The 24,895-nt window shown below is 31.2% G+C and overlaps 4 protein-coding genes across 6 annotated transcripts; 2 read left to right on the forward strand and 2 right to left on the reverse strand.

The window, feature by feature from the left end:
• Nucleotides 1-248: 248 nt before the first annotated feature.
• LOC101511915 (uncharacterized) lies at nt 249-4,613 on the forward strand. Of its 3 annotated transcripts, XM_004507852.4 has the most exons (8): nt 252-566; nt 1,490-1,554; nt 2,248-2,288; nt 2,450-2,671; nt 2,750-3,120; nt 3,601-3,693; nt 3,790-3,851; nt 4,282-4,613. In XM_004507852.4, the coding sequence occupies exons 1-8, from the start codon at nt 342-344 to the stop codon at nt 4,385-4,387; spliced, it is 1,185 nt and encodes a 394-aa protein (XP_004507909.1). In that variant the 5' UTR covers nt 252-341; the 3' UTR covers nt 4,388-4,613. The 3 variants fall into 3 exon arrangements, with proteins under 3 accessions (XP_004507908.1, XP_004507907.1, XP_004507909.1); XM_004507851.4 differs by having other exon boundaries at nt 249-566; nt 2,456-3,120; XM_004507850.4 differs by having other exon boundaries at nt 250-566; nt 2,450-3,120.
• Nucleotides 4,614-8,152: 3,539 nt separating this feature from the next.
• Nucleotides 8,153-12,623, reverse strand: LOC101512880 (choline monooxygenase, chloroplastic). The gene is made up of 10 exons (XM_004507854.4): nt 12,268-12,623; nt 11,763-11,808; nt 11,430-11,565; nt 10,961-11,035; nt 10,656-10,868; nt 10,296-10,391; nt 9,976-10,100; nt 9,635-9,728; nt 8,946-8,996; nt 8,153-8,853 (listed from the first exon to the last, which is right to left on the reverse strand). The coding sequence occupies exons 1-10, from the start codon at nt 12,536-12,538 to the stop codon at nt 8,716-8,718; spliced, it is 1,245 nt and encodes a 414-aa protein (XP_004507911.1). The 5' UTR covers nt 12,539-12,623; the 3' UTR covers nt 8,153-8,715.
• Nucleotides 12,624-13,977: 1,354 nt separating this feature from the next.
• On the forward strand, nt 13,978-15,884 carry LOC101513208 (plant intracellular Ras-group-related LRR protein 6-like). The gene is made up of 2 exons (XM_004507855.4): nt 13,978-14,365; nt 14,916-15,884. The coding sequence occupies exons 1-2, from the start codon at nt 14,141-14,143 to the stop codon at nt 15,759-15,761; spliced, it is 1,071 nt and encodes a 356-aa protein (XP_004507912.2). The 5' UTR covers nt 13,978-14,140; the 3' UTR covers nt 15,762-15,884.
• Nucleotides 15,885-19,686: 3,802 nt separating this feature from the next.
• Nucleotides 19,687-22,461, reverse strand: LOC101513531 (auxin efflux carrier component 2). The gene is made up of 6 exons (XM_004507856.4): nt 21,059-22,461; nt 20,672-20,957; nt 20,510-20,595; nt 20,274-20,431; nt 20,111-20,187; nt 19,687-20,006 (listed from the first exon to the last, which is right to left on the reverse strand). The coding sequence occupies exons 1-6, from the start codon at nt 22,263-22,265 to the stop codon at nt 19,940-19,942; spliced, it is 1,881 nt and encodes a 626-aa protein (XP_004507913.1). The 5' UTR covers nt 22,266-22,461; the 3' UTR covers nt 19,687-19,939.
• Between the last annotated feature and the right edge of the window lie 2,434 nt (nt 22,462-24,895).

Genomic DNA, 24,895 nt, shown 5'->3' on the forward strand with positions numbered 1-24,895 from the left:
TTATTATATAATTAAAAATAATTAATAAAATAATATAATAATTATTAAAACGACAAAAAAAAAAAATTAACTCCTAGTGCGAGGTCAGGTCCCTCGAGCTACCTCCAACTAGGTCTGAAATTTTTTGAGTGAGGTATTTTGGTGTTAAAGAAAATATATATAAAAAAAATCCTCAAATATTTCTATAGGGCCTAATAGCCTATATTAAAATGTCAAATATGTAATTAAAGATATAATTCGGGGTAAATTTTGTAGAGAATGTGTCGAGAAGAAACCCTAAATAAACCCTAACCAGTTTTAACTGTTGATTTAGATTCGTTGGGTTGGAGAATCCCTTTCGCATGCCTGCAAATCCATCAGGTATCAAAGGAATTTCAACCCTCTTCTCTTTCACTCCTCGTCAAGTTCTCTTAAACACTCCAACCATGAAGCACGGTGCCGACAACGGAACCATAATCTCGGAACAGAAAGTGAAGTTTCTTCTTCATCAATCTATTGCTCTTTACTTGGAACACTCCGGCTTCTCCAAAACCCTAAAAAAGTTTATATCTGAAGCGAAAATTGAGGTTGGTAACTACTTGACATAATTTTGTTTGAGATTAGCTGAGTTGTAACTTGATGATACTAGACCCCGTGTGCTTGATTAAATTCTCACTTTTTGTTGTGATTAGGATATTGGAAAATAGTAATTTCGCATTTGGAATATTTTATTTTTCTTCTGTGTTTCTGCTAGTGATGTTATAGAAGCATCTCATTATTAAATTAAGATTATTGTGTTCCACTTGCAAAAAAATGTCCTTATAAGCTTGTAGGTGATCATACAAAATTAATTTTTATGAGAGAACTTATAAAAAAGTGAAATACATTAGCTAATATCAAAGTTATACAAGAAGTTATTGTGTAAAAAACTCTTAGGTGTCTGTTGGGAAGTGTATCTATACTAATTTTATGACAAAAGTTGTGTTATTGGGCCTTGTATATGTTTGGTTTAGATTGATTTGTAAATTGAGAGCTTAGCAATTGAGTTTACAATTCTTCACTTGCAATGAGGTTCTGTAAGCTTATGGTGTTTACACTGTTATAAAGAGTTTAAATTTAAATAAGATAGTTTCTTAAAAAAAATTAGAGGCAATAATGCAAAGGCTAGTTTTTTTTTATCTTATATGAGAAGTGTTTGTTAATAAAACTTCAAAAAAATTTTAATATTTATTTTCCATAAGCGCGCTTGTTGAGAATATCGTCTTGATTGAGTCCGTTTGTTTTTAAATTTTTTTAAAATTTTGAACGAAACATAAGAAAAGATTCTTGCTTCAGATTTCTTTTTGTAATTATGTACTTACAAAGCAAAAGGAAGGCTGTATGCTGTGATGTCATGTGTAAACCAGTATTCCTCAGTATTCCATATTTGTGTTTTCCTTTTCACTGTTCAGTGAAAAAATTGGCTGGATTTTCCTTATGTTTTACATTGTCGCTCCTGCTTGTGATGCAGAAAGATAATACAGAGGGTTCGTCAGTTGATCTAGAAGAAATGTGCCGCAAATTTCTTGAAACATGGTAAGACCAACAATCTTAGCTTTAAATTAAACTTTCAAGATTATGGAGAGAAAGTTGATTATGAACTACAGAAGGCACTGCTGATTCCTGTAAACTGTACACTGACCAGTTATATTTTACTTGTGCAAAACTGTTCCTAGTTTTCTGTGTAAAGGACACTGTATAACTGGCCATTGTCTGATGAAACTGAGGAACCATGTACCAACAATAGTAATTACTGATTAGAAAGGCTGGGCCAATCACACTTGCTAATAGCACATTTTAGCAGTGAAGAGAAACATCTGGCCGCTATAACATTTTTGTATTGTTGCGGATTTCAATAGCGGTGGTTGCTTCACAAATTGCCTATTGAGGCTGGCACAAAATTCACTATGTTTTTCCACCATGGCTGCTATTTTATGACATTGTTTATTACAAATCATTTATCCTATATTTGTAATCTTCAGAAAAGGAGTTATCCTGCCCACACACAATCACACTATGGCATTTGTGGGGTTGTCTGTTCTGCGCCAGAATCTGAGATTTAGTACTTTAGGATGAAAAATTAAGAATTGCAATCTCACTTTTTAATTGCTGCTGCTTGCTGCCCTAGTTAGTCTTTTGTTCGTACAATGTTTTGGGTCTTTAGGTGTTATTTTCGTCTCGCTTATATGTTAATTCAGGTTTTTCTTGTTTTTCATCTCTTTTCAACAGTAACGATGCTAAGTCAACTATCAATGGCCAAAAGGAGCAAGGTATACTTTTAAATCCTTACAAACCTACTAGCATATCTGTTGTTTATAACAATGAGTTCTTCTTTCTTTCTCAGAGTCAGAACTTGTTATCATATCTCATTTTGTCTCTTCTTGAGTCCTGACAATTAAATTTATGCTGTGGCTCTTCAATTACCTTAAAGTTGCAGGCGTGCACTCCAAAAATGAAGAGGAAAAACCCAAGGAAAAAAAGAAAAAGAAAAGCAAATTAGTTTCTGAAGCTGCTGATAACATGGAAGATAACCAATTGGAGTCACTGCCTATGGTTCCAGAAAATAAAGTTAAGGATGATTTATCTACTGATGCCAAAGTTGAAAATGGTGCTGAAACAGAGAAGCAGTCCAAACGTAAAACGAAAAAGAAAGGTAAGTCAAATATTGAAGGGGATTCAGTAGATCAGATTACAGTTGTAGAAAATAATGTTAAGGATGAATTATCCATAGATGCCAAAGTCGAAAATGGAGCGGAGACAGAGAAGAGGTCCAAACACAAAATGAAAAAGAAAGATAAGTCAAAAAGTGAAGGCGATGCAAAAGAGCAGATTGAAGATACCGATGCAATTGTTTCAGAAAAGGAGAATTTTGAGGCATCAAACGAAGAGGCAACACCTGAGGCGAAGAAAGATTCTAAGAAAAGAAAAAGGCCAATTTCTAAAGAAAATGGTGAACAAGATACCGAAATCAAGGCAGATGAAGAAACCAAGCGTAGGAAAATAGAAAATTTGAATGGAGAAACAGATGTGCACCCTGGGAATGGGGCAGCTAAATCTTCTGTGCAAAGTTCTCAGAAGAAAAAACACAAGGAATCAGTTGAGGTATGCCATAACTAGTATTTATTCTCTATGAGTATGTTTTTGGCCTTCTGGGTCTTGCCATTAGATAAGGCACACTTTTAAATCAGACCAATGAGCTTGCTTATTTTTCTCTTTTTAAGAAAAATGTGCTCTCTTTAGAGAACTAGAACGTCAACCTATGCAATTAACTCTTGATCAGTCTAAAACTAACTTAATGTTCCAGGTTATTGACTTATTTTGTTTGCCGGCCTCCCTTTAAATTAAGTAGTTGGCTGCTACAAATTCCTAAATGTCTGTCTTGAATCTCTTGATGCTCATACTTATTTTCCTCTCCAATAACTATCTGTCTGCTCTTCTTTTGTTGTTTAATTTTATGCAATATTTCATTCTTGGCCTTTCATAATTACATTTCTTATACAGTTTTGGATTCTTAGTCAAACGTATTTAATTACAATTTCATTGCTGAAGCTAAGATTTTGTCTGTGACAAATGAAATTGCAGCCAAAACCAGCGAATACTCCATTTCAACGAGTACAAGTTGATAAGATAGATTTTGTTGATGAGAGGCTTCAAGATAACTCTTATTGGGCAAAGGTGCGACAAATTGATAGGTTTTCCATGCAATTGAGGTTGTGAATTTTGTCCCAGTTGCATTATCTAATAAATGTGTATTGGTCTATTTGTTTGCAGGATGGTGCTGAGAGTGGTTATGGTGCAAAAGCACAAGAAATTCTTGGCCAAGTTAGAGGAAGGTCTGTTATTTCATATGTGTAGTGGAGTAATTTTGAATTCCAATATTTGCACTTGTATATCATGCATCTAAACATGTCATTATTTGTTTAGTGTGTTTGGCGTTGGAGGATTCATGTTTTCATAGACAAGCTATAAATAGTTTGTGCAGTTGGTTACATCACGTTTTTATTTCTTTAGCTTGTCTCTAAAGGAAAATCTGTTTGATAGGGAATGCAGAAGCTAGTTCTACTTCTCTAAGCTTTTCGTGTCATGTGTCATGTATATATATTGGAAGCTTTCTATCCTATCTCTGCTCTATCATTTCCAGACCCTTATTTTCTTATTCAGCTGTCTCGTATAATTGTTTATAATGTGCACAATTTCTTCGGTTTAAACTTATATCACTGTCTTATTTTTCTTTTTTGGTGACATCAAATATTTATCTTACAGGGATTTTCGTCATGAGAAGACCAAGAAGAAACGTGGGACCTATAGGGGTGGATTTATTGATTTACAATCCCACTCAGTTAAGTTTAATGTTTCAGATGAGGAGTGACTGGGAAGCATATATGTTTATTTATTTTTCTTTTTTCTTGTCAAGAAAGAAAAATTGCTTTTTTATTTGCTACTGGAGCACCATGCTAAAGGCGGTGTTGTCCTGGAAATTTTGTTTAATTATGTTGCATTGAAAAAATATTACATTGAAACAATATTCTGTGTGCTGCTTAATGCAATTTGTGTTGCACCTATTATAACAAAGTGCTTGGATTCTGGGGTGGGAATTTTTTGTTTTGATTTCCTTGGGATCGGATTAAACGTAAAGCTCATCATTTTGCTGAGGTATGCAACCGTATTAACATAATGATTATGGGCCTAACATTACCATGCGGGCTAGAGTAAAAACAAGCTTGTTTTTTTGTCATTATATTAGAGTAATTCTAAAGTGTATGACTCTTTTATAACTTAATAATTATACACCGATGATGTAAAACAGATTTTACAGATACAGTAATAATTAATGTCGTGATTTCAATGTGAAAGGTGGGTTGAGATTCACTTAGTAGTTAGCTTGTAAATACTTCATCTTTTTTGTTGACCTAAAATCAGCTTTTAAGTTTTTTTCTTCCTGTTTTACCTTTTGCTGATAAATACAAACACCTGACAAGGCCAAATTCAGTTGAATTGTGAGGGAATAGTAAACAAAAACTGAATTGGTACTGTAAATGCACCAACAGACCTGTTTGTGAAATTGCCACGAATTTTCTTCTGTACGTGCTGCATGTGATAAAATCAAGTTTTCCTCATCCTGACGGAAAAATATTATCAACGAAAGACTAGTTGATGGTTTTCACTACTTGTGTTTGGTGTAGAAGAGGGGATATATTCCTTTTACTTATTGGTACCGACCATTTCCACGTGACTTGAAGACTCATCTGTTCCAATTGTTGATAACTAAAAAAATCCTGTATGAACACAATTTATTTTCATTTTGGTCAAAATTCTTGAAGCTGTAGCTTCCATAATTAATTTCTAAGTTTCCTATTAACTGATATTGACGAAAGCAAGTCTTGTTATGATACATATATAACTTGAACATTACACGTTCTAAACTTTATTTCATTTCAAATATACGTTTGCTCTTGAGTTCTTCTTAGAGTTAGAACTTCATTGGTGTGGTGAAAAAAGGTTAAAGGTTGATCTTTTAATACACTTGTGTTTTGTTATTATACATATTATTATTTTTTGACAAGTTTTTATCTCATAATTATTTACTGTACGAATTAAATTGATATTGTAGCCACTTTGGTGGATATACTAAAGAGAGTGAAAGAGGAGTTGAGAAAAGGAGAAAGTGATATTGTATGGACTTTGGTGAATATACTTCTTAGAATGAAAAATGAGTTGAGAAAAGGAGAAGAAGGATATTTTAGTCTTTTTGGACTTGTATGGAAATATTAGGAGTGTAATTAAAAAAAATCAAATTAAAATTTATGAAAAAATGCCAACAACCCTCTTAACACAGTACACTCTTTATTGTTGGTGAAATTTTTAACAAAATTCACTAAATTAACGCATCTATACAAAATTTAGTGGCATCCATTAACCAATAAAAAAGAGTGTATTATTAGTATTTTTTCATTAAATTTTGATAAACAAAAAAGTCATTTACAGCCAGAAGGGAATATCTGGCATGGTTATGGTTTCCATTAGTTTGATAATCGTCGTGTCATGAATCACTCTCCTCTTTTGAATACCTAATTAGTAATCAGTGAAGAATCTAACTTCACAGTATAGCTGCTCTGTGTTGTACTGAAAACCAATGAGAGTACTTGAGAGCGCAGTAATGGCGACGATTCCTTTCCTGCCATCTCAAAATTCAGCAATGTGCAAAAACAAATAAATCAATAAAAAGAAAGAATTACGTGTTCTCAGATAATTTAGTTGTTAGTTTCACGCTACTACGCGATACTGTGCAGAGAAAGAAGACGATCAGAGTAACACTACCACTATCGGAGTAAAAAAAAAAACTAGTCTGTTATTTTCCCGGGAAGTTTTTCACATTTATGTATGTGGCGGGTTCTACACTCAACCAACTTCATCACTGGTTTATAACGTTATTTCAAAATCGTTTCAAACTCTACAAATGACGGATACTATTACTTTTTAAAAGTAGTAGAAATTCACAATTGACATCGTGAATTCATGATTGATTAGGGTTGGAAATGTTTACAAAGAAATTTGTTTGACTTTGCAATTGAAATGGTTGAATTGAAATTGAATTTAGTTAGCAGTTGAACCATATATATACAGATACAAATGAAAAATTGAATTGCTTTTGTTTTTTCTCGCTAGTGTAATTAAATTCCGAAGTAGAAAAACTTGATTAAGAGAGGTTGATTGATTCAGTGAGTTTTTGTTCTGAGAGTGGAAATGTGACCATAAACAACAAACCAAAGTGGTTATTATGATATATATTACTGTCAAGTGTCAAGTAGTAGACTAGTGAGGCATATTTGGTAGGTATCGTGCCATCTTTCCTTCAACAGGTTTCTGGAACTATGAATTTGTCAAAGGATTCTCCTCCAACACAGCGTGATTTAGTCCTAGCTGTTCAAAGTCCTAACAATTCCCCTAAAGAGGCAAGTGAGGGTAGGGATTGGGGGGTTGTATAGGATATGCAAAATTGGTTCAGCTGATCATATTGACATCAAGTATTACATCAATTACCTTTCTATACTTCAAAGAGCACAATTTCTACAAAATAATAAATGCTGAAAAAGATTAGGAAAAGTACTTAAGTGACAGAGAGAAGGCCATCTTTGAATCTTTGACTTGAGCACTAACTCCAGTCATGCATGGTAGTTGAGAATACATTGAATAATGCTTGTGTGCATCTGTTTCAAGTTTTATCAAGAACCATTGAGATCTTGAGAAGGGAAGAAGGAGGATATATTCCAGTAATTTTCTTAACTTAGTTGTGGCTGAAGATGAACTGGATAAATTATTCAGTGGATAGTAAGGAGAATGGATCAATAAAGAAGCTACAGTGATGTCAACCAGATGTTTCTTGTAAAAAGGTCTTGAAGGATTATGTGCTTGTTTTCTTATGTTGTACTTATAACTGGAAATATATTAATGCACTTACGTCAATAGAAACTGGAGGGCTTTCCTTATGCACACATGCTAATTATATTTCTTCCCCTTCTCCCATTCTGTTTCTCAATGATCTCAGCTTGCCTCTTGCCGTGGTTGGAAAACTGATCCTAGTACCAGCGGTTCCCATCAACAGCTGTTTTCAAAGATTTCATTGTGGCAGAACTATACAAAGGGTTTTCAAAGATTTCATTGTGGCAGAACTATACAAAGGATGGAGTGTAATGCTTCTCAATAGTTGTGAACGTTTCTTTTTGTATAGTCAAAGTTGGATTTGTTTTATAACTACTACCTCTGATACGGAAGTTCAGCCAATCTCTTTTTTTTGGTCAGTTTGACAAGTGCTTATTTGTATTCTTGTATGTTTGAAAAGCTGCAGACAAATGGATGATAATTCCAATCCATTATTTGAATTAAGCTGCTTTCTTTCTTTTTGTATGTAATTTGAGTTTTAATGAGGTGCAACTCCTTTCACAAAGGATATGGAGACTATATTTTCTGTGTAAACCTACAACTCTTTTATTGGAAGCAATCTTGAGGAGTCATTGAACTAAATGTGAGCGCCTCTCCTAGTGAAAATTTGAACCAGGATTCATCATGTGGGAAACTAATGTTGGTGATCCAACGACTATCTACCTATTAAATACTGACACAAACACATACATCAGACACAATACTAACACATAGACGTAGGTAATAATTTAAGAAAATAAAAGTGATTGCATGTAAATACATGTGTTTTATTGCGTCGGCGTTAAAATGCAAAGGAAAAAAATGAAATGATTTCTAACAAAAGAATATATATTTTGGCTTGATAAATCTTGGGTGTGTTTAATTATCAAGTCCTAGCAGCAGGTTGGGGTTTACACGAAAATAGATTTGCCCTTCTATGTACCTTGAGAGATTTGTCAGAGGCAAACCCCAGTTCATGTGTCCAGAATTGAAACTGGAGCGGCAAGACTCACCATAGCAGATTTCCAAATAACTACCTTGTTCAGCAATGGATACTTAAAAGCTACTATACTAGTATTGCAACTTACACAAGCCTGCATTACTGGATATATACAACAACTTCGAGAGATGATGTTTGATTAAAAATAAAATCCTTTATGATAGAATAGTGTCATACCATGCATCAATTTCAAATTCAGACAGTCGCCCATTGCCAATATGGGTTGCAAAACTTACTGATTGCTGTGGTAATTTATCATCCATAATGAACAATGGGATTCATGTTGTCAGGTTTTCATGCAGCAGACAATGAAAATGGTGCATGGCCTGCTCAACTTTAGGAGCATATCTTCCCACACTATACGCTGGGGATTGGAGGCCCTTTTGGACACCTTCACACAACAAAATATCTTCTATCTGCCCATGAACAACCAAATGCATTACAATAGGTATGTTGCATGCAACTGGATGAAAATTTCTAATCAAGTCTACTAAACCAATGTATGTACCTGCACTTTCTCACTATCTTGTAAACTTTTCTCTATGAAACCTGTGTCATCCTGCTCAGTCAAAGAGAAGGTCGCAGGCAGTAAGGTTTTTGAATTGACTTAATTGTTCTGACAAGATTTATAAAGTGAGCTCATAAAAACTCAAATATATTTTTAAGGAAAAAAAGGCTCAATCCTATGACGAACTATCGAACTGTTAAAATGAGTGTAGATCCTGGTTTGATTTCTGAAAATTCAATATACTAATTAAAGCATTGCTCTACTTAATGCAAGCTTGAAGTTTCCTTTGTGTTTTCACTGAGTCGTTAAAAGTATGAAAGCAAAGAACTGAACTCCACATTCATTAAAATTTCATACCCTAGTCATCTACAACCAACCCTGCCTCTAAAGGTTATATTGTCTTGCTTCCTGATTTTCTTCCAAATTTAATCCCTCCACATACAGTTGGTACAAAATTATCGACATAAGGTTCATTTATAAGTTTATTTATTGTCAATGACTCGATAAATATGTTTGCCAACTAAATTTTCAGTCGATGTTCAAAATGAAAAATTTTACAAGAAAACAAAACATATTTCCTTACTATCCTAAAGGTGATGGTGTACCCCATTCTCTAGTACATTTAAATTTTAAAAGTTATGAATCATGGAGGCAAATATTAGGCATGTGATTTCATAACTACAAATTACCTGTAGTGAGGGTTCAAGATAGTAGTCAAAAACTACTTGACATTTGTTGGGTCCTAGTGGAAGGACAAGATTGGTGTCCATCCAAGGTCCATACCTATAAGGCCACAAAGCACCCCAAGTTATAAAACCATGCTAAACTGTTAGTGCATGTTTGGATTGATGGTGAGATTGACAAAATCAGAATGAGCTACCATGATTTTAGCAAAAACTACAATTTAGAGCTTCATCAAAATCACGGTGCCCCTATAATTTTGGCAAACACACTGCCGATCCAAACATACAATTCATAAGAATATGACTGAAAAAATGATTAATCATTTGCCCAAATAAAAAAGCAAGACCTATTAATCATGAAGTTTGGGTAAACAAAAGCATATATAGCTTTTCTTCCAAGTCTATCATAGTTCTCTTTGCTTTTCTCTGAGCTGCTGCCTTCACAACTTTGGATGCTAACCTTTTCAAACAACTGTCTCATTCATAACAATCCTTTAGTACATAACCAATCACCGGAAACAAATCAAATCACGTTTGAAGGGATGGAAGTATGCATTTGACATTTTTTTATAAAAAGGTTTACATGATTCAATTAGTGATACTATACGGTACAGTAAAAGATAAACTGAAGAGATATTATAAAAAGAGAAGCAGTAAGAAAGCATACAGTGATAGAATAGGAATCGAGATTAAGACCAGATGCTAGGCCTTTATGCGCGTAGGGCACATGATAGCCACCATCTAAGTAGTTATCACAGAATACCTGCAAAAAGAAAACCCAAAACCACCTAAGTCTAAGCACCTCCAGGGATCATATAAAGAAAATAATAACAATTAAATAAATAAAAATGTGTATAGTAATAAAAACAATGACGTTTTAATTATTTTGCAGATGGCCACTAGTGAGGAAAAAAGCAAGCTTAACAACAGAAGGGAGGGTAAAGAAAATGAAAGTGTGCCAAGGGCAAAGTAATAAACAAAACCTCTAGGAAAAATAATAAATGTAAGGTAAGTCAAGAGGTCATACCTTCCAATTGCATTCAATGGTGTATTCGCGTCTACATAAATAACTTAACGAAGAATCAACTCCATTGGTACTCAGTAATTCTGAACAGCTACCAAGCCATTCCTTTGCTACATTATGACTATCAACTTCTTTCTCAGAAAGATTCTCCTTTTTCAAATTGAGAAGGACAAAAGGCCCCCAGGTAGCTACTTTGATTGGTATAAGACCAAACTCCTACCCTTCATGGTAAGAGAAATCAGCCAACCTTTTTCCTTATGAAAGTTAAATATTGTACAAGTAACTTATTATAGAACTGAACTGCGTACATTTACGTTGAAATCCCGCATTCCTGATATCCTAGTAGCCTTAAGTAGAGTTCCATTTAATCCATATGTCCAGCCCTGCAGAAATAATTGGAGAAGTTTCCAAAACAAGAAAAAAGAAACTGAAAATAGAAACCTATAATGCAAAAGGATCGGATCATGGTAACAGCCATTTATCCATGAAGGAAAGCTTGACAATAGTGTCTTCAACCCAGTGTTGTTAAATAGCGGCTATAGCATAGCGGAATTTGAATAAATCACTAGAGTTTGCAAAAATGCTGTTTAGTACAAAATGTTGTAAAATAATGGCTATAGCACTATTGCATAACAAAATTTGAACAAAATGCCACTTTCTGCCATCCACAATTGATAACACTATTTCAACCTCACAAAGTTCATATGGAGGATATCCATGGAAAAAGAGAACCAAAATAACGCTTGTATGCATATTTAACGTTGTAATTATACTCACGTGGTAAGGACAGACAAAGCAGGACTTTTGTCCGCTTCCAGAAGCAAGGATAGAGGCATGATGACGACAGACGTTGTAGAAGGCGTGGACATTCCCACTGTCATCTCGACATACCACAAATTCCACATCTCCTAGCCTGCAATATTTAGTCCTCCATGTGGTTCTCAGAAACTTGAAAGAAAAGAAAATAGATTACACAACTTAATATGTCAGTCATAAATCCTTTTCCCCTTCCAAGAACCAAATGGAGCTGCAATTAGACAACAATGTTATATGTAAGTACAACAAGAATTGGAATCAATGTACTATTATGTTAGAAAAACAAAAATCCACCTTCCAGTGAAAAAATCACCGGGATTCTTTATCTGCTCCGTGGATCCTGATAAACAAAATTGAGAACTTTTGGCCGTAAAAAAATTCTCATAGAGCAAATTGTAACACAGAAAATTCAAAAAACACTAATTAGTTTAGTTAATCTATCATAGTGATGACATCAGAATTTAGTATGAATTAAAGCAGAATATTACTTAGCGATGGACTTGACACAAACCACTGAATAGAGATCAAGTATAATTAATAAAAAGTTAATTAATCAAAATTTAAGTAATATGCACTCATGTCATATACATTCAGATTCATATTGTCAGCTATCATCTTTCTTTCCCCAAAGATATCTCAACAGACAACATATACATACTAAAATGAAATGAATAATTGAATCTTCTAAACAAATGAAACTAATAATTTGATTGATTGAATTTGTTTCCCTATATATTATAAGCAGGAACAATAAAACAAAACCCAAAAAGATTGAAACTTTAAGCAGAATAAAACTGACCCACAGCTTGCCAGCCTTTGTAGAAGACACGATCGAGCTCAAGATGGAAGAAAGAGGGGTGAGTGTACCATGATGATGGAGGTGTAACAGCTTCTTCTACGGGAATCTTAGGATTGAACTGTTGGACAAGTCTCTGAGATACAACGAGGTCTGAACTGCCAACAGAACAACAACTCCGTATTGATGAATGTTTGTTTGGAAAATTAAGATTTTGAGTTTGTCCCTTTCGAAGATTAGGGATAAAGGGTGTCATTTGCATGATCATCGCCATTTTCGTACGCTCTGTCTGCAATTTTTATTGGAAACAAATTTCGGTACCTTTAATACGGTTATTTTTCAATTTTAATCCCTTGTAATTTATAATTAATAATTCAAGATTTCTATTATTTATAACCCACTTTATCAAGTCAGCGTCTAATAATAGATTGGCGACTCTAGGAATAGATCCCCTCGTACGAGAGCAGTATCTTGAATGAGAAATAATATGAGTGTAAAATTAAAAATAGAAAAATGAATGGTGAGATCAACAAATTACTTTTTCGTGTTTTTTTTTAAAACGAGATAAGAAAAAAAAATATTGTTATTTAAATTTACATACACATCGAACATATATAAAATAGTTCAAATTAATGTGTTTTCTTCATCATCATCTAGAGATGACATATTAATAAAAAATCAACATCACATGTGGATATTGAAATTTGTGTTGGAAAATAACTTTTTTATAAAAACAGTAATTTTTTTATAATGAATTTATTGGTTTGAGAAATAGTATATACGAATTATAATTGAGTATATAAATATTTTAATTCTTAAAATTGTAAGAGTCTATTAATTTTATTAATTTAATCTTCAAATATACAAAATAGTAATTTGATAACTTAAACTTAAAATATCATTTAATTTAGTTTATTTTATAAATTTTGCATTATTATCAAAATTTCTATATTTTGATGAAATAAAAAAAATTATTTAATTTGATGACAATAAAATTAAGATAACTTATCTTTTTGGTTCTTTTAATATGGGCACTTTCTAGTTTTAGTCAATTATTTTTCTTCTAGATTGAGTCTCTATAATTCAAAATTTCAATTATTTTAGTTTATGATATCTTTTTATCTAATTTATATGATGTTGATATGATATTCATGTGACTTAGGATTGCCTCGCCATTATAGCCTCATCAACCAACATCAATCATGGCTGGTATATGATGGAGACGAAAAAAAAATATAATCACAAGAATTAAAAACAAAAGAAATTATAAATTACAAAAATAGGAAATACAATGAAAAAATAACTTTAATTTTTAACTCCTACATATTCAAGTGTTTGATTATTGTAAATGAACTTTTTTTTATTATTGTAAATATTTTATTTTTTCACCATAACCACTTATTAAATAATAATTTGACAACATAGTATTACGTGACACATATATATATATATATATATAATTTTAATAAAAAAACTAAAATAATAAAAAAAAACATTTGAAGAGACTAAAATAAAAAACGATCCTCTTTGATAAGAAATAGCAAAGAAAAGAAGGGAGTGTTGACTTAATCAAATGAAATGGAGAAGGCCAAAATATACGGTAGTTGTAGTTGTGTAGTGGTATGAAACACATGACACGTCACATACACAACACAACAATAGCAAGTGGCTGAGGCTCTCCAACTTCCATTCCTTCTCATCCGTACGAATGTCCTCTTCATTTTCCTTTATATACCAAAACAACGCTCTTTCTTTTCCTCTCAATTCTCTTTCACGTTCATCCCCCAATTTCCCCTTTCACAACTCACACCCTTCTAACACCTTTTTTCTCAATCTTGCTCTTTCTTCCCAATTACTACATAATATACATGTAAAGATGTTGTACGAACAACAACGGTTTCAACAACCGATGATGAAGATAGATACGAGGAATTCGAATACGACATCGGAGAGGAGAAAATATAATAATAATTCAATAGAAGAAGAACAAGAGAGACTTGAAATTGTTGACTTGAGTGGAATGTCCTTGGAGTCTCTTCCCAACCCTTCTCTCAATTTAGCCACCATTTGCAAATTGGACCTCTCCAACAATAATCTTCAGGTATAATCTTCGTTTCTTTCAATAAAAAACCATAACAGAACATATACGAGGTTACTTTGCATTTATAACAACGTTGAATATATCAATTCCTTTTTATATATTTATTCATAAAAACAAGTTAATCGCATTTCCTTTAAAATATATAGTGAAATATGATTAAAAATTTGATAATTAACATATAAACGAGATGACCTAATACTTACAAAGTATGAACTACTCATATAACTTTTATCGTAATACAAATGACTATAAATTGGTTTGATTGCTAATAATGTGTTAAGGACACTACTTAATAATAAGTATTAAGGACAATTATTAAAAATACTGCTATTATATGTACTTTAAAAGTGATATGAAGTCAAATTTTCCCAAAATAAAAATTATTTCCAATTTAATTTGCCCAACAAATATATGGATATGAACAAACCACTTAATCCTATTATTTTAATTTTTTTTATAAAGAAAAATTTAGGATAAGAGATGTTGTGATAATTCAAGATATTAAAAATCTTGAATTAAAATATAATGAATTGAATTGATAATGTTACAGAATATTCCAGAGTCGTTAACAGCTAGACTACTGAACATGGTAGTTTTGGACGTGCACTCAAACCAGCTTAGGTCCCTACCAAACTCCATTGGTTGCCTTTCTAAGCTGAAGCTTTTGAATGTCTCCGGCAACCTCATCCAACACCTTCCCAAAACAATTGAGAATTGCAGAGCTTTAGAAGATTTGAATGTAAATTTCAACAAGTTGATCCAGCTACCAAACACGATAGGGTTTGAGTTGAGAAATCTAAAGAAGTTATCAGTAAATTCCAACAAATTGATCTTCCTTCCACACTCAATCTCTCACCTGACATGTTTGAAGGTTCTAGACGCACGCCTTAACTGTCTTAGATCTCTCCCAGAGGACATTGAGAATCTGGTTAGCCTTGAAAGTCTGAATGTGAGTCAGAACTTCCAATACCTAGATTCTCTTCCCAACTCCTTAGGACTTCTGTTATCACTGGTTGAGCTGGATATTAGCTATAACAAGATAAAGTCATTGCCAGATTCAATTGGAGGACTGAATAAGCTTCAGAAGTTGTGTGTGGAAGGGAACCCTCTGAGTTCACCACCAGCAGAAGTAGTAGAACATGGATTGCATGCAATGAAGGAGTACTTAAGCAACAGGATGAACGTTGGGCAACAAAGTCCAACAAAAAAGAAGTCGTGGGTTGGAAAGTTGGTAAAGTATAAGAGTTTCAATGTGAGAAGTGGACCCCGCGAAGAACGTGAAGCATTCATTATTCCAGATTATAATAGATCTCTCGATGGTCTTACTTCACCACGCTATATGGGAATGTTTTCACCACGTCGACTTTTCTCCCCTCGTAATTACTTCAACAATTGAGGACTCTTACAAATCTCTCTTTCTTTTCTATTTTTCCTATTCTTTACTTTCTAAACTATGCTCTATTGCTATTGCTATTGCTATAAATAACAAGCAAAATTACATTTTTGCTTTTTTATTTTATTTTTTTTATTTATAACATTTCATTTTTTTCTATTATATAGGTTTTAGATGCAAGTTGAGTGTTTGAGAGATTTCGTTCTTTGTAAGTTTAGGAAATTGAGACTCTTTTTCATTTTTTAATTTGAGATTTTTATTTTAGAGTTTCTTTTGGTTCTTAACAAGTCTAGGAAATGTTGGGTTTATATTTTGGTTTGAGAATTTGATTTTTTTTCGGGATATAAGTATGAAGATGATCAAGATGTTCTTAATTTTTATTTATTATTCAATGAATTTTTTCTGAATTTAAATATGAAGACGATGTTGAAAAAGATGAAGATATTTTTGGATTTATGAATCTTTATTAAAAAAAATTATAAAAAAATAAATTTACAAAAAATCATCCTACTTACCTCGTTATTCTTTAATAAAAAAATATAACTTGTATATATTTTATTAGATAAAGGATCTATATAAAAAAAAATCGAAATGTTACCACTAAATAAGATTAAAAACAAAAATATATGGTAGTCTTGGGAACCATATGGTAGTCTATTTATATATATAAATTTCCTTTTATTGCGGGTTTTAAGATACTGTATTTTGATAACTAAATCCCTCTGTCTGTAATAAATTAATGGAATAGGATTAATCATTAGTGGCGTTTTTGTTTTCGCATTTAACTCGATCCACTTATTTTATATTTCATAAATCGACATTCTTACATTTATGGATTTTGTGTATACACTTAAGAATTTAACTTTTGTATAGTAGTTAAGAATTTAACATATGTGTGATTGAGTCATTTAATTTTAAGATATTGTTTATTTGAGTCTTATATTACCAAAGTTGTTTGATTGGGCAATACATACATGTTTAGCCACACTCATCTTTAAACTAATTTTTAAAACTGAGATTTAAATTCATTTAATATAATTTCTTTTTTAAACATAATGTTATTTTACGTGTCAATTTTTAGTAGTCACATATTTTAGCATATATAGTTGTCACTTTAAAATATGTTAAAGGGAATTATATTAAGAGCCATTTTAATATTTAACGTAAACTTTAGTTTTTTCTCCAATATTGACTACAAATTAATATTTAGTGCATCATTTCTAAACCACTTACAATTGTAAGAATAATTAGTAAAACTATTTAATTATTTTCTTTTTTCTTAATTTTAATATTATTAAATACTAGTGAAAATAGAGCACATATTTGCTTATTCTATTGTGTTTTCATGCATATATTCTTTTTTTATATTATTTAATTTTTTTCATTTGTTTCAGTTTTGTAATATCTATGTGTAAATTTTCTAAATTTCAATGTCAATATTCATGTTATATGTTTCTAAATTTGAATTTTGACAAGATTGTGAAATTAAAAACAAAATTGTTAAAGAAAAATTCATCCAACCAAAAATTCCATTTTCATTCATGTGGGTTATCTTAATAGCTTTTGATTTTCATTTTGATTTTTTATTTTCACATGGGCTTCATTTCTGACAATACTTAATAACTTATTGTAATTTTTTTATTCAAATGAGTAAATTTATCATACACGTGACTTTAGTCTAATTCAACAGTACATATGTATAACATTTGAGTGGAAAATTCTTCCGCTTTAAAAAAATCACAACTTATTTATACATATTTGTTTTTTGACAAATGTTAGTAAGACTCTTTCTTTAAATCGATAGGTATTTTTTACACTAAAAATTGATAGATTTTTTGAATTATAATATATATGATATGTGATTTTCTAGTGACCGCTTGGTGATCCATAGGTTGATTAATAGTTTATGTTATTTATTTAAGAAAAAGATTTATGGTAGAGCTAGCTGTTGCTATAAGCGGATGCATTTGTCTACTCTAGTGTTTACATAAACTGCTAAACTCTTAATAAATGTCTAAAAGGTACCACAAATTGGGACAACCTTCATGTGCAACTCTACCAATCCCAATCTCTTAGCTTCTTAATTGGAAATTTAAAACAGACAAGACACCCTTTTGGACCTTCCACGTGATCAGAGACCAATCCTACATGTTAATCTCTTATTTAATTTATTAATGTCCAAACCAACTATATTCTTTTAATCCTACCACTATGGTGCTTTTGTATGTTTCTCAAATTACTATTTTATATCGTGGCACACGCTCTGGTTGAGAGAAAGATTATCTTGATGAATTTATAAGGAACCTAAGCACATGTTATGTTCCTGATCTAATCTCATTACTTTCTTTAATTCATGTTCCTAATGCAAATGATTCCATTCATATACATTTCATAAATTCATCACAATCTACTTGGGATTGTATAAAGAGCTGTTATATATCATTTCCAAGAAACTTTCTGTTGGTCAACCACTGTATGTAATGCTCAAATTTAACCTCCTTTTATTACCTGTCTTTTTCAAATAAAAAATAACACAACACTTATAAAAAAATAAATATGCGGCTCATATTTATAAACATTTATTACTAATTTATCGTTTTTTTTTTTTTATATTTATAACTAAATTGAATTTTTATATTGCTTTGATTCAAAATTTTGAAACCTAAAACCTTAGCTTGGATTGTTTATCTTTGGTATAGAGATATAGTTTGTTATGTTAGTTAATAGTTGGTTATGGTAGTTATTATTGATATCCTCTTAATTTTTATATAGACTTATATGAATAAATAAGATTTATGTATTCATTAATGACCAATTAATCAAGTTAACAGTAGTATTTTCTTTATGCTTTTCTTTTTATCTATAATTTCTATCTAGAATCTTTATTACTTGGAGAGGTTTGCTTCGAATATATTGGTTTCCGTAGTGTAACTTTAATAACAAGATATTTTCGTTTGAATAAGAGCTTCGATAGCAAGCTAATTCCGTCTTTTTGATGCATGTAAATAAAAAGTACTAGTGATTGGTACGTAGGCATATTTTAAGTATAAGTAGCCAATTTTAACTTTTCAGCGTTTACACTCACATGCTACCAATTAATAGAGGAAATTCATGACTCTGATATTAGAATAACCAAAGCTTTACGGTGGAGCATATTTTTATTGTTATTTGTTGAATCTAATACTCTCTTTTGATCATATATATGAGATTTTTATATATATATATATATATATATATAAGAAAAAATTACGATTTTAAAATATATTTATTATTTAAATTATTTTTATACTTTAATTTAAGATATTTGTTTTTTTTTAATATTATTAATGAATATTTAATGTCTTATAGTTTTTAATAAAACTACATATATAAAAATAATTAAAAAAATTAAAACAATGAATAAATATATTTATTTTATTTTATTTTTTAATAATTATTTTCTCTTATAACATAAATTGTGCAAGTGAATCAGAACATGATAAATCCTTGAAACTTTAAGAAATGCATATTTTGGAACATCTTGAAACACCTACGCCTATAATAACAAGGTAGTAACATGAATTAAGAAGTTTGCTCCAATTAGATCCATTTATCATCTGTGGTCACATCACATGGCTAAAGACAATCATTTTTCAATATTAAATTTTTTATTATAATGTTGAAACAAGATCCCAAGAAGAGTAGCCAAACTATTTTGAAAAATGAAAGCAATGGGAAAATCCACCGAATCAACTCTAGTTTTACTAGTCAATAAGACAGTTTTTTAGTATTCACTTACTACATTGATATTTGTGTTACCAAAAAATAAAAATATTGATCTCTTTCTCTTGCATTTCATAGGATGTAATCTCTTTGCTTTCCCACCTAATCAAAAGATTTTAATTTCCATTAACAAATTAAGGGAATGAAGACTAATAAGCTGGAAATGTGGAACAAATCAAATCCAAACTTTCATAATTTGAATCAAAATTAATATATAATTAATTAGCACATTCTGCTATACTGTATATCATTTCTCCTTTTTTTTTCCCCTAATAAAATTCAATATCTTCTAATTAATACATTTCCTTGGATTCATTTGTTTGAGTGAGCCTTGAATTTACGTACAGCAACAGCATAATTTTACGTGTTTGAATCCTCTGCAGCACAGTAGCAGCTATTGTTTCTGCATCCAAAATATGCTATACTCCAAGAAGCACATAGTAGATTATTGTAATAGGCAATGCAATCAACATTCCAAAAATAACCCTGCACAATTAACAAATTATCTTTTAGAATTATAATTATAAATCTACATAATAACTTGCATTTTCTTTTAATAAAAATAAAAATAAAAATAAAATGATACTGACCCAGTACTGAGTATATCTGGATGGAGATTGTATTCTTTGGCAAACACAAAGGGAACAATACCTTGTGGAAGTGCAGCCTGCAAAAATTAAACATTATGTTATAAAGATTAATAAGGACATGAACTGAACTATATATAGTTTGATAAATTGAATTTGATGTTACCTGAACAATTGCAACATGTAAAAGAACTCCACGAATACCGACTGCTATTGAGGTTGCCGCAATCACAGCTGGACCTGTCAAGAACCTAACAGCCATAGAAAATGTTGCAACAGATTTTCCACATGCAATCAGCTTAGGCTGTAATGCCATGAACAGACCTGCATAAAAATATCATCATTAATACTAGAAAAAAGTTTAAATAATTAATGATTCTGTCTCTAAATTTCCTCAAGTACCTAGACTGAACATGGCCATTCCAAGACCAGCATCAGAAAGTATAGAGATGGAACCTTTCACAATAGTGGGCATTTCAATGTGCCACCTGCATGCATGCACACAAACAACAGATTAAATATACTATATATATAGAAATAAACACATGTTATATTTTGTTATACCTGTATGATATAAGAGACCAAACGAGTCCGATAAGACTTGAATAGGTATTAGGATTTCTGATGAGTTTTCTCCAAACCATGATTAGAATAAGTCTTGTCATCACACCTGCAGGTGGCATCTGTGTGTTTTTGTTTGTATGATCACCACCTCCTTCTATGTCCATCTTCTTCTGGCTTATATATGGTGACACATTATTTGGAAGTTTTGTTCCTTCCTCAATTTCAACTTCTGTTTCTCCACTCCCTCTATGACCAGGACTCATGTTCTCAATCATTTCATTCACAGCTGCAAATTAAGAGATCAATTATTTCTTAACCTCTACTAATATTGTTACAACAATCTTGGATTTACTATGAGCCATTTAATTAATGTGTTTATATAATTACCTTTTGAAGCAACAGAACTTTCATGTGGAACAGATTTGGAAGGATCAACAGTACTAAAATCATTAGAAGCAGCTCTATTAACAGCATGTCTTAGATTCCCTTCAGAAACAGGTGAAGCACTTGAACTCCAAACAAACATATGTAACTCTTTGTTACTAGCTGCACTACCACTACTTCCATCTTTCTTCTTTGTACCAGCACTAGTTGAACCAGAAAGGATTGGATTTGGAGGTGGATAAGAACCACCATTATTAAACAGCTCACCACTCATACTCCTCCCTCCCCTTCTCTTATTTATCTTCATCTCCTCTTCAAAATTCGACGTCCTCGGCGTCACACCTTTGGAAGATTGCATGGAATAAACATCACCATTACTATTTGTATAACCGTGTTTCGGACTGGGCGCTTTACTTTGAAACATTGCATAAAAATCAGTTTGGTTAAAACTTGAAGCTCTTGGTGTTGGTTCTCTTGATGATTGAACAGAATAAATCTCAACACCAGTTAAATTTGAAGCTCTTGGTGTCATGTTAGTCAAATGAGACTTATTGAATGAAGAAACCATTGATGTAGGAGCTGATCTTTTAACAACAACATGAAGTTTACCATCTTCACCTATCTCAGCATCAGTTTGAAGTGGGTCTCTACCATTCAATGAAACAACATCAGAATCAACTTTGAATGATGTTATAGAAGCTGCTGTTTCAGGAAACTGTTCTGTTATTAAAAGTTTAGCAGCTCTATATTCAAACAAAAACAACATAAGTGTGTACCAAATAACACTTTGTAGAACAACAATTTGAACCATTAAATTTCCTGAGAAATCACCATACATAGCTTTTAAAAGAGGGATTCCCATAACAAGTGTGTTAGGAAGAGAAGAAAGTGAAAAAAGTGTAATAGTCCAATCAAGACTTTCTGGGTTTTTTGTGAAAGTGTTCCATATAAAAAGAGCACCAAGAATAACAACTTTTTGAAGTGAATCAGCTGCTAAGAAATGGTAATTCATAGCATATGGATCATTGGAAGATATAAAATGGAAAGATAGCAACGGAACTGCGAAAACGGCGACAAAACGATTAATACCAGAACATTGATCTGGTGTAAAGATTTTCCACCATCTTACTGATCCGTATGCTAATATCATAGCAACATATAAAGGCACTATTGCCGCGAATACATCGTACATATCCTTACCGGTAATCATGGTTTATAGAATAGATAGACAGAGGAACAAAGTGTTGTGAAAGGTTCAAATATGTAATGTTAGTCCTTTCTTATAAATTATTTGAAGGTGAAAATGGAGACAGAAGAGAAGAGAAGAGAAGAGGGTTGGATTTTCTATGAATAATATTAGATTATAAGGCTAAGTTGGCAGCACTGTAAACGTTCATGCACATGTAAATTGGGCAGTATTCAGTGATCTGCGGTAGCAGCAAAGATCTTTTCTGCCAAATTATTATTATTATTATTGTAATATGGAGGAGATTCAGAAACACATAAATAAATAGCTGATATGCATATTGTAATAAAAACTATGTAACGCTTTAATTAGCTGTGTGAAAACCAGAATGCGGGAATCAACATTAATTAACTACTATGATCTGTCATTTTATTATTATTATTATTATTATTATTATTATTATTATTATTATTATTATTATTATTATTATTATTATCAGTTAATTTGTTATTTGTGTGAGAAATAAGGAATAATTATAAATTAGAACCCAGGATTATTGTTACAAATTATGAATTTGTTGTTAGAGTTGGAATTGTGGTGTGAATTAGTGGACACAGGCCATCATACAAAGATGACTTAGGTAGGGGATTGAAATTAATTTGAAACTAAATTCTCGTAAATATAAGGGTATAACAGAATATAACAATTAAAATATAACATAATAATGCTAACAAATAAAACCAAAAAACATAATATTCACATATTATTTCTATAACCTAGCTGAGTCACTACATCAATTTTTTTTTAGTCAAATTTATTTATTTATTTTTAAAGGATGAAATCAGTTCATTTATTTCGGCTTGCTGGCAATTCTCTCGGGCCTAACACTTGCACGAGATTTTGGGCTTCTTCCTCAGCTATTGGATCCTTTATCTAGGCCCGTGTTACCAATATTCGCAACCATTCCGTGTTTTTAACTGTGCATATTTTCTCATTAAATATTCATTAGAAAAAAATCTAAGTTCCACCTTGAAAACACAATAGGACTAATAAGAATTTATAAAAAGTGACACATTTCACAATTAATTTTTATTTAACAGAAAGAATGTAAAGGGTATTACAAAATTAATTTTTATTTAATAAAAAAGGTGCAAATGATATTACTAATGCAACTTATTTCAGTTAGGTTGGCACCACACTAATAATCTTCTACATCACTAAAATACCTTCAGATAGTTATACTATATTAATCTGTAAATTTTTGTTTTTTCAGTCAAAATTTTGGTTTTACACTTCATTCAATATCTTGCACATACAACACACAATGACTTGTATTGAAAAAGACACGTTCAAAAATATTAACGATGAGATGATTATTCAACAATTTTAATATATCAAATCATGTAGGAAAAATTATAAAGTATATCTGTAATTTATGATTAATGCATACATGTTAAAATTTCAGGGCTAAACATATATTTCGTCTCTAAAAATTCATTAAGTTCAATTTCTTTTCATCTTTGTATTTAAAAAGTGACTTTCATTTTCCAACTTTTGGAATATGTCATTTTTTTTTAATCTCGTATTCACTTTTAATTTATGCTTGATATTTGCAACACCGAGGTCACAAATGATGTATTTCAAAAAGTATACAACTATAATGTCATATTTCAAATTGAGTATGAAAACTATTGGGGGCTTGATAACATATTTAACCTTAGTTTTGGTTTTTATAATTTATGTTTTTATTTATATTTGTACGTGAGGTATTAGTTCAGGGTAATGGTAAGAGGTTGACCTTATAATCTTAAAAAATGAAAGTCAAATTTTCTTAAAGATATTTGTGAAATTTTAAATAATTATTATTCATTAGTGTTACATGAATTAATAATATCTCTGTCTCACAATGAATGACTATTTAAAAAATAATATCTAAAATGAATAACTTTTTTTAATTTCTATTGTAATATTAATAATTACTTTATTTTCCAATTAAATTATATAATTAATAGTATATGCATCACTCTTAATTAATTATCTCTTTTTTGGTAATTGTAAGTATTAATATCCTTAAGCCACCAATTGTTCAAGAGTTTCATTTACCAGTACTATCATCCTTGTCCAGATTCAATGATTCTAAAAGACCAAATAGATCGAAAAAGGAGAATTAAAATATAGAAAGATCCACAACTCAACCAAAAAACCATAAAATAGTTGGGTCTAAAATTTATCAAAAGCATAAATATATGTTGTCATCTTTACTGGTGAACGACACAATGTGATGGTTACTTAAATAATAGTAACCTTTTGGTGATGTAAGAATTCAAAATAAAAGGAAAAAAAAAATATTGTCAAGGAGAAAAGGACAAACTTGTTGTTCAAATTCAAAGGTAATTAAAAAAGAAGCATTGATGTTGACGAGCCGTGAAAAACCAGTTTTGTATTTTTTAAACCAGATTTGGGTTTTGAGATTGAATTTTCGAGTGTTTTAGAATAAGTCAGAGTTTCAACAAATAAGCCATTGTTTTGGAATTTATTTGGGTTTTGAAATTGATTTTGTTCAAACTTTGGATTATTTTTTTCGGGTTTTGGAGCATGACTTGACCTTAAAATTAGAGAAAACTCCTAACAAAGTTAATAAAAAATTTAGTTAT

This window comes from Cicer arietinum, chromosome 7, assembly GCF_000331145.2.
Source record: "Cicer arietinum cultivar CDC Frontier isolate Library 1 chromosome 7, Cicar.CDCFrontier_v2.0, whole genome shotgun sequence".
Classification (NCBI taxonomy): Eukaryota; Viridiplantae; Streptophyta; class Magnoliopsida; order Fabales; family Fabaceae; genus Cicer; species Cicer arietinum.

Coding starts and splice junctions, on each gene's coding strand:
- LOC101511915 (XM_004507850.4), top strand. CDS start 342: ATGCCTGCAAATCCATCAGGTATCAAAGGAATTTCAACCCTCTTCTCT. Junction 1,555..2,247: donor CGCAAATTTCTTGAAACATG/GTAAGACCAACA, acceptor TCTTTTCAACAG/TAACGATGCTAAGTCAACTA. Junction 3,694..3,789: donor ATAACTCTTATTGGGCAAAG/GTGCGACAAATT, acceptor ATTTGTTTGCAG/GATGGTGCTGAGAGTGGTTA.
- LOC101512880 (XM_004507854.4), bottom strand. CDS start 12,538: ATGGCGATGATCATGCAAATGACACCCTTTATCCCTAATCTTCGAAAG. Junction 8,997..9,634: donor ATCTTGAACCCTCACTACAG/GTAATTTGTAGT, acceptor TTGACTGAGCAG/GATGACACAGGTTTCATAGA. Junction 8,854..8,945: donor AAGATAGTGAGAAAGTGCAG/GTACATACATTG, acceptor GTTCATGGGCAG/ATAGAAGATATTTTGTTGTG.
- LOC101513208 (XM_004507855.4), top strand. CDS start 14,141: ATGTTGTACGAACAACAACGGTTTCAACAACCGATGATGAAGATAGAT. Junction 14,366..14,915: donor TCTCCAACAATAATCTTCAG/GTATAATCTTCG, acceptor ATAATGTTACAG/AATATTCCAGAGTCGTTAAC.
- LOC101513531 (XM_004507856.4), bottom strand. CDS start 22,265: ATGATTACCGGTAAGGATATGTACGATGTATTCGCGGCAATAGTGCCT. Junction 20,432..20,509: donor AATGGCCATGTTCAGTCTAG/GTACTTGAGGAA, acceptor ATTTTTATGCAG/GTCTGTTCATGGCATTACAG. Junction 20,007..20,110: donor CCAGATATACTCAGTACTGG/GTCAGTATCATT, acceptor TTAATTGTGCAG/GGTTATTTTTGGAATGTTGA.